This window comes from Nansenia antarctica (assembly GCF_963989245.1).
Source record: "Nansenia antarctica genome assembly, chromosome: 9".
Lineage (NCBI taxonomy): Eukaryota > Metazoa > Chordata > Actinopteri > Argentiniformes > Microstomatidae > Nansenia > Nansenia antarctica.
In genome coordinates, this window is record NC_137679.1 from 34,545,987 (window position 1) to 34,555,200 (window position 9,214).

At 42.7% G+C, this 9,214-nt stretch overlaps 1 protein-coding gene across 1 annotated transcript; it reads right to left on the reverse strand.

Moving 5' to 3' along the window:
• Positions 1–5,710: 5,710 nt before the first annotated feature.
• LOC308164870 (E3 ubiquitin-protein ligase TRIM21-like) lies at positions 5,711–8,340 on the reverse strand. Its single transcript, XM_080538923.1, has 2 exons — positions 8,291–8,340; positions 5,711–8,042 (listed from the first exon to the last, which is right to left on the reverse strand). Exon 2 carries the CDS (start codon positions 8,038–8,040, stop codon positions 6,400–6,402), a length of 1,641 nt encoding a protein of 546 aa, XP_080395049.1. The 5' UTR covers positions 8,041–8,042; positions 8,291–8,340; the 3' UTR covers positions 5,711–6,399.
• Positions 8,341–9,214: the final 874 nt, after the last annotated feature.

Below are 9,214 nucleotides of genomic sequence, written 5' to 3' on the forward strand. Positions count from 1 at the left end.
AAAGCGACTTACAAATAAATGTGTCTAAGTAAGTGAATTATCTATCCATCAGACATAAGAAAAATAAATCTATGCTAGAACCAGGGGATATTGGCAGTCACAATGCTTGACTTTTTGGATTTTATTTTATTAAGTGGTAGTGGGGATGAAGAGGTCTTGAGTTTGAGTGCCAGCTTTGGTTTTATTTGGTTCCAGGCCTATTCCTGCACTGAGATGTCAGAATTCACAGTCAAACCACATATGTTGTTACTTAAGCCACATTCTGCAATTGAATAAATGGAAAATTGGTTGACACAACACCCCTCAGAAGTAAAGTAAAAGTCTTTAGTAAAAGTAACCAGAGAGGCAGTCTAGCCACACAACTGGCCTAAACAGTTTATTGGCGAGGGATCAGCTAATTCGCTGTTTCATCAATTCCAGATTGTGGCATAGACATTCATCTTTCAGCTTTGTTTTCTGCACTGATGTGAACATATGTTTCTGGAAATCAACACAACATATGCACAACTGTAGCTCTGAAATCCACAATACAAACCTTCATTATGCAACATAGCAGGGAAACAAGTGCTGTGTCCCCTGAAAATGTGTGCCAACATATTGTGATTAAAGCTTACAAGTGGCATTGCTGTGTCATTTGCAACCTTGCCCTGTGTGGTTGGCAATACTGACTGTATCTTACCTCACCCACCCTCCCTAAAGACCTGTGGCATTTATCTCCTGTCTGTCTCCCCTTCATTTAAACGCCCCCTAGTCACATCAGAGGGCGAGGGGAAATATTTTCTCTTACACTTACTGTACGATAGTCATGATAACTGTTGCTACTACTATGCCATTGTTTTACCGCTGCAAGGTTATGTGGTGCTAGCCTAAACCAAATACCGACCCTGTTCTTAGAGCCTGGCTGTACTACACAGAAAAAGGAGGCTCTGTTTCTATGCTTGTGTAGGTTTGATAACGGGACAGAGACGGAGTCATATAAATGACCAGGCCAAGGGGAGAGTTAAGAGAGCACAAACCTGTTGGGAGCTTTTTGATCACACCTCTCTGTCTGTCTGTCTGTCTGTCTATTTGCTGAGGTCAGTGCCTCTGCCTACTCAAGTGTCCCACAATCGAATTCAGGTCAATATGAATTTATTTTAAGATGTGTCCGATCATTTCGTCAGGGATCACTGTCCACAAATTTGTGTTCTCTATTTGTCATTTCTTAAGACCAAGACATTGTTGGTCATGATTCTATATGTGTATACATATACAGTATACTGTATGTATTTGTATATGTATATGTGTGTACATAGGCCAAATAGGCAGTTTTTGTGGTTTGTATTGTTTTAGAGTTCATTGTGCAACACTGAATAAAGAAAAAAGAACAACAATGATAATAAACTAGCTCTAGTAATAAAAGTGACACCTGTTATGTGTTTTTATTGCGTGTCTGTGTGTGTGTTCCCCAAGCCCCCTGCCCTCACACTCGGCCCCACTCTCCCATGTAAGATTACAGTAAAAAACTGTTTACTTTTCCACGGACTAGAGAGCCACATCATTACGTCACTGTCTGTATATGTCTCCGCTTTCGCCAACTTCAAGCAAAACAACATATAATAGAATAATAGAACAATAACGTATTTGTGCTGCTTGTCACGATTGCTATGGAAGGCGATTACGTTCAAGAAGAACGTAAGATGTTAATGTTAGCCTTTGTTGTACGCTAACTTGTAGGTCAATATAGCTAGCTAGCTAGCATCGACTACGCTGGTATCAATCACATTGTGGTTAAACTAAACTAATAAATTAATGATACACCGATTTCTATCTTTGCTGGTCACGATAAGCCCACCCCCAGCCCCTGGTGTAAGCGATTCTTGGTTCTAGACCAGCCAAGTGTTGTTGCCACTCTGGAACCAGTTTTCCTGGCCGAGAGACGGTTCTTTTGCTGTCAAAACACGAAGAACTGGTTTAAGATTCGGCACCGGCTCTGAACCGGCCCTCAAACTGCCTTGGTGCATACTGTGCATAAAGTGTAGGCTCTATTTTGAACTGGTGCAAAACGGACGCAGAAGCCCAAGCGCAGGCATATTCAGGGTTCCTACAAGTTTCAACAAGTCAAATTCAAGACCTCTTTGAATAGAATTTTAGACCTATTCGCGACACCATATGATAGCTTTTTGTCATCCTCGAGGTGATGAAATTAGGGATTTCACTGCCATACAGACAAAAAAGGAAGCGAATTGGCATTTTTCTGGTTCCAGCTTGATTCATTTCCGCGTAAATAGATGTGGTTGGACCAGGGCTGGACTGGGACAAAAATTAGGCCCTGCCATGTGGCTCAGACCGGCCCAACACAATCGGTCCGACACCGCCGATCAACATGCTGGCAGTCTGTTGAATATACCATTTGTAAACCCCCCCTATAGAGCGGAGTAAGTGACATGGACAGCAAGTATACCAATGCAAGTGTGTACTCACTCACTGTTGACGTACTCCACGGTGATGAGACATAGCTGCTGTATCTGTAGTAGGCCTAGCCCCCACAGTCGATCCAGAGAACATATCTGTCAGTTTCTGACATTTTGAGGCATCCTCTGCTAGCTTCTTACTTTTTTTCTCCCTAATTTTCTGGGCACCCCCTTTCACTATCTTATCTACGAACATGACACTGCACTTGGGTTGTCGGCCGAGGGATCAGAGTGGGGGAGGGGGCCGATGGACAGCAGGGCCTAAGCATGTGATTGGGCCAGCCCATGTGTTAGTATAAACGGGGGCCGCCGCTTGATTCAGCGCTAGTTGATGCCGCGCTATTTTGGGCCGCGCTAGTTTGGGCCGTGCTAGTTTGGGGTCGGCCGCACTAGTTTATGTATTTGGGGGGGGGGGGGGCGGGGGAGGGGCGGGGGAGGGGCGGGGCGGCCCGACCAGCCCAAAACTAGCGCGGCCCACCTGCCAGCGGGCAGGTAGATTGTATGGCCAGTCCAGCGGTGGGTTGGACTGATTTCCTTGCAGGATCTCATTTTTAAGACCTAGCACCTCATTTTTAGACCGAATAGCTGGAATTTGAGACCTTTTTAGGCCTTATGCATTGGTTTGCTGGATTTTAGACGTTAAGGCTTTTTAAGACCAGTGTCGGAACCGTGCATATTGGTCATTTGTGTCTGCAGTACAGGTGAAATTACCTGTGCTCAGGAGGGTGGAGTAGCGGTAATAGGCTTGCTGATGACTCCTACCCCAGGACACCACTCTCAGATATGTTCTTAACCAACTATGTGTTTCATGTAACACAATATGCTGTATGCTAACGTGTAATTAATTTCATTAAAGAAAACACTACAATTTATCTCACTACTGGTTTTATGTCACAATGTACTGTACTTTAAGTGTCTATTTGACCTTGAGAAGACTGCAGTGGCTTCTCTCACACCCAGGGCCGGCTCTAGGCGAGAGTATGATTTGATAATTTTATAAATTTAACTAATTTTGCCATTTAGCAGACGCTTTTATCCAAAGCGACTTACAATTACGAATTACAGGGACATTCCCCCTGGAGTAACTGAGGGCTAAGTGCCTTACCCAAGGGCACACTAGTAGTGGTGTGGCTTCAGGCGGGATTTGAACTCACAACCTTCCGATCCCAAGTCCAACTCACTATCCACTAGACCCCCACTACCCCCCCACTATTTGATGCCCCCCCCCGGCAACATTTTAGGGGCGCCACCACCACCACCACCACATTAACCGACCAGTACTGCCTCATCACCACCCACACATTCAACATTAAAAATATGGACAACAATGGTTTTAAGACAAAAATAATTATTTGTATAAATTAAAATGACAGGATCTGTAGGTGCTGCCTTGATAGACTCATGTACCTCAGGACATGTTCCAGTTGATGTTGATGGGGCGTCTGCTGCAGGCTGGAGAGTTGTGCTTGTTTTCCTTCACCTGCAGGCAAATCCAAACATACACCTCTAATGTCCACTTTATGACACTATTATGAAGACCTTATGATGGAGGATTCAAGTAAAGTGTTACCAAGTGAATAAATATGAATAAATAACGTTTATTTATTAGTAGCACATCCATACTGTTACACCACTGCATTAAGTAATGTGTGTCATTCTATTACATATAAAGTAGCACTGTACAAATACACTTTATTAATAATTGGCTGAATTTACATGGTGGAGATGGGAGATCAGATGTCCCTTCACCAGCACCTGGGTCTGGGGGCTTCTGAAAGCAGGGCTGCCAAGTTTCACCAAAAGTTTGGAGAGAGATTTTTTGGCGGTGGAGCAACCCAAAACTGTGCACGTTTTGGCAGCGGCGGCCCCTCTCTCCCACACAATTATTTGTGCTAGTTTCCTGCAATTTTACATGTTGTTCATAATAAACCAGCACAAGAAATGAAAATAATTAACATTTTATAAAACAAGACAACAATTCAGACAATATATCATATTTATGAAATCTTAATAAACAAATACAGTAGCCTACAGAGTCTAAAAGAAAATTGGGCCCCATCAACAGGACTCAGCCCCTTGGTCAGCACCCCAAATTTTTTTTGAGGGACTCCCAATTGTTGTATTTGTATTGTAAATTGTAATTAGTATTAATCTTAGCTAGTAAATACTCTGTAAATACTCAGTTTTGGTAACTGTTTTTTGTTTCTCTACTGTAACATAACCAGGTACATTAATAATAATATTAATAATAATGATAATGATAATTATTATTATTAATATTATTAATGTACCTGGTTATGTTACATTAGAGAAACAAAAAACTGTTACCAAAACTGAGTATTTACAGTGGGGGCGACAGTGGGGGCGACTTTATTCACCTCGGTGATAAATTAGTTAATCATCATTCACAGGTGTCAGGTAACAGAGACTTTATTCATCAGGTGTTGATGTTTGATATGCAGCGATGATAAAACCACCACAGATATGCAGCGATGATAAAACCACAGTGATGAACCACCACACCACACTAACCCTATCACATAGATCTTCTCTATCTCTCTCATATTACAATCACAGTCACCCTTATTAAACAGTTTCTAACCACTAAAATAAAAGTCCCGTAAAACAATTGTTATTTCTCGGCGTGAGAAATTTGAGGTGTGGCGTGAGAGCGTGAGAACTGGTTGAAATGCGTGTGTCTCACGGCCAAAGCGTGAGACTTGGCAGCTCTGCTCATACTCTCTCTTTCTCTCTCAGGTGCCAGGTATGAACAGTAAACAGGAGAGTTTATCAGGTCATAGGTTGCTACAGAGTAAAGTCTTTCTCTGCCACAGATCTCAGTGTTTAATGAGTGCCAAGCGTTTTATGTGGTATCTACCTAGCAACAACACTTTGATTGGCTCCAGGGTTAGAGTTAGGTATTGAACACAGGCCTGAGGACGGAATGAAGACTAGAGTGTCCAGTGTTTTACGTGGTATCTACCTAGCAACAACACTTTGATTGGCTACAAAATGAAGCGTCATAATTGATGCTTTTTTGGTGAATAAAGTCTCCCATGGCAGTCTAGAATGTTGATAATGTGGGCGACTTTATTCACCTCGGTGATAAATTAGTTAATCATCATTCACAGGTGTCAGGTAACAGAGACTTTATTAATCAGGTGTTGATGTTTGATATGCAGCGATGATAAAACCACCACAGAAACAGACCATTAGACAAACGTATAATATCACATAGATCTTCTCTATCTCTCTCATATTACAATCACAGTCACCCTTATTAAACAGTTTTTAAGCATCTGATTCCCTTTTATATTTATAACATTATCATCAAACGTACATTCTGTTAAATGCAATTACGTCACACACATGCAGAGACTGAAGGACAACTTATGTTTTTGTTTTAATAAGCCAGACAGCCAGTCTGCTACCCCACCATCACCATTCTAAAGCTCTGGGACCTGGACTATACTGATTATTAATGTGATCAATGAATTTGACCAATCCAAGTGAATTTAATTGTCTGAACATCCTCAATTTCACTCTGTACACACACAGTATTCATTACACTCAACATCCCCAAAATGCTTTACATTTATAGAAGACATTAAAATGATAACTAGCTGATAACAAAAATACAGTATGTTGAGAGCATCTGATTTATAATAATGTGAACACCCTGAGAAGTCAAACAGCCTCATGTATGTAGAGTCATATTATCTTCTTATGAGGCTGGAGAGGCTGGGCTATATCTGACATTGCTGCTGCATATTCACCATCTCTAGCAGACACACTGAGAGCACAAACTATGATAACAAACGATAACCAAGTAAAAAATTACTCTATTTGGTAAATTACACCATAATCTTCCCTAATGAGTGACAACAGATAAATATAAATATAAATGTGCTTATTTTTCTGCTTGGTCAGAGTTGAAGGTTAAAAATCAGTCAGTGTGATTGACAGGAGAGATGATCAGAGGGGCAGAGTTTTTACCACCATCACTACCAGGGCAGAAGAATGGATAGAGTTTCTCAGTGAAGGTGCAGCCAGTGAAAGAGTAGATCAGAGACCTGGCCTCCACATCATAAAAGGAGACCTGGCCCTCCTCATAATCCACAAACACCCCCACCTTCTGGGGCTTCTCTCTCAGGGACAGGAGGACAGCAGGGCCAGCGAGTGCCTTGTACTCATTTCCATTCCTCAACCAGACAGTCCAGTATCCATCCTCAGGGCTCAGTCTGATACTCCTCTTCCTGTTGATGGACTCTCTGGCCACTCCTACATCCCAGCTAGTCTTCTCCTTCACCTCCACTTCATAGTAAAACTTCCCTGAGGAGAAACCCTCCTTTCCTAAAACATTGGGACACTGGGAAAACCTATTTGCGTTATCAGGGAGATTCTTTGTTGTGTCTCCTAATCTAACTTGTTTCCCATCCTCAGACAGAATGAGATAAGGACTTGCTGTATCAGGGTCCAGAGTCACGTCCACTGCATACTGCTGACTTCTCTTCAGCTTGACTTCAGGCAGCTTCTCCATCTCTGTATTCAGTGTCTCCTCCAGCTCAGACAGAACTCTCCTCACAGACTCGACATTCAGATCACTGTGGACGCTGACCTCAGACCAGTCCTTGGTGTGTGGAGGGGTGGACAGGGAAGGGAAGCTCTGGAGGAGGTGGAGATGGTCCTCAGTGTGTGAGAGCTGCTCCAGCTCAGTGCTTCTCCTCTGTAGCTCAGTGATTTCCTGCTCCAGCTCTTTAATCAGCCCTTCAGCCCGCCTCTCTGCTGCTTTCTGCTTCTCCTCGATCACGTCAAGGAGCTCAGCCTGGCTTCTCTTCATGGAGTCCACCAGAGCAGTGAAGACCTGTACGCTGTCTGCTTTCTCTCTCTGTGCATCTTTCTTACTAAGATCTACCGAGTGTTTGATCTCTGAAACCTTCTGCAGTCTCTCCTGGATCATCTGCTGAACATCTGCCTCTGTCTTCCCCAGCTGAGCCTTCCTCTCTCCGTACTCCTCCTCTATGGGGACGGTGTCATGAGTCTTGTGGTCTATCTCAGTGCAGAACTGACACACACACATTTCATCACTCCTACAGAACAGCTCCAGGAGTCTGTCATGCTTCTTACACATCCTGTCTTCCAGGTTCTCCACAGGGTCGACCAGCTTGTGTCTCTTTAAGACTGCGACTCTCTGATGAGGCTCCAGGTGAGTCTCACAGTAAGAAATCAGACACACCGGACAGGACTTCAGAGCCTTGAGCTTCGTCCCAGTGCAGATGTCACAGGACACTTCTCTAGGTTTGACAGGTGTGTCTGGGGCTGGGCTGCTGATTGCCTTCACTTCAACAGACTTCCTAAACTGAGTGGCCATCTCAGAGAATAAATAATTGACAAAGAGATCTGGTCTCTTATCAAATGCTTTTTTACACATTGGACACTGACACAGGTCATTGCTGTCCCAGTACTTTCTGATACAAGCCATGCAGAAGTTGTGTCCACATGGAATAGTGACAGGGTCAGTGAACACATCCAGGCAGATAGAACACAGGAACTGCTCCTCAGACAGGAGACTGCTGGAGGAAGCCATATCTAGAGAGACCAGAGGTGACACCATAAAGCATTTCCTGGAATCAATCAGATCTCGATAGTTTCAACTATGGAGCTGTCAAGACTGTCTTATGGGATTATACAGCGACCAATAATGATAACATTATTCTACATCACATAGAAAATAGTCCTTCAACCAAATCAATATGTTTTACATACTGAACCGTCTATAAAAAGAGTGTGAACACAATAGTTTATCTTGACTTGTCACTGTAAGTCTCTGAACTCACCGGTCTGTGATTCTGTGAGAGTGTAGACGCTGTCTCTGTCCTTTCTACTGTATGTGTGATAGATGTCTCTGTCCTTTCTACTGTATGTGTGATAGATGTCTCTGTCCTTTCTACTGTATGTGTGATAGATGCCTGTTTGAGGACGATATCTAACAAGTTTGAGAGAGTCTGCACTTGTCCACGATACACTTTACGTCTCGACACAGTTTAGTTTCATTTCAGCAAACTGACGTTGAAATGCTCCTCCCCTCCCAGTACAGCTCTCCTCCCTGGAACAGAGTTAACCCTTTAGGCTAGTCTGTTTCTAACATGTGGTTTTACAGATACGCTCTTCTTACCTGTCATTTCCAATCATCATATTGTTGCCAGTCAGTATAAACTGTAATCACAATAACATGTGTTTACTATTAATATCAGTATTTCCTGAGTGCATCTAGACAATTATAAAGTTAGATATTAGCCTATTACAAGCAAAAAACATTTAGCTAGCTGCAGAGTAGGACTCATCAACAGAACCATCATCAAAAAGCAGTTTATATGAAACAGGAAAACTAAGCCTAATCGCTAAATCCCCCAAAAGAAAGCAAGCAGGTGGTGGTGTAACGTTAGCCTGCAGAGTAGAGAGTTGATGTTGATCGACCAGACGACCATCATGTAGCTAGCTGAAGTGAATTAGCTAGCAGCTATCAAGTGGGCTAAAACCATCTAAATTCATATCATACAGTAGTAGCAAGGTGATTTGTTTGTTGTGAGCAGCAGGGACAATCTAATATAACATAAACATAATTATCATATGTCAACAGAGCAGCTATGTTGGGTGGGTAATGGCATGATGCTAGCTAGCGATTAGCGAATGTTTGCATAGCTTCATATTAACCAAAATAGGAAACGAACATATTAATAAATGGACATGACATAGTATCT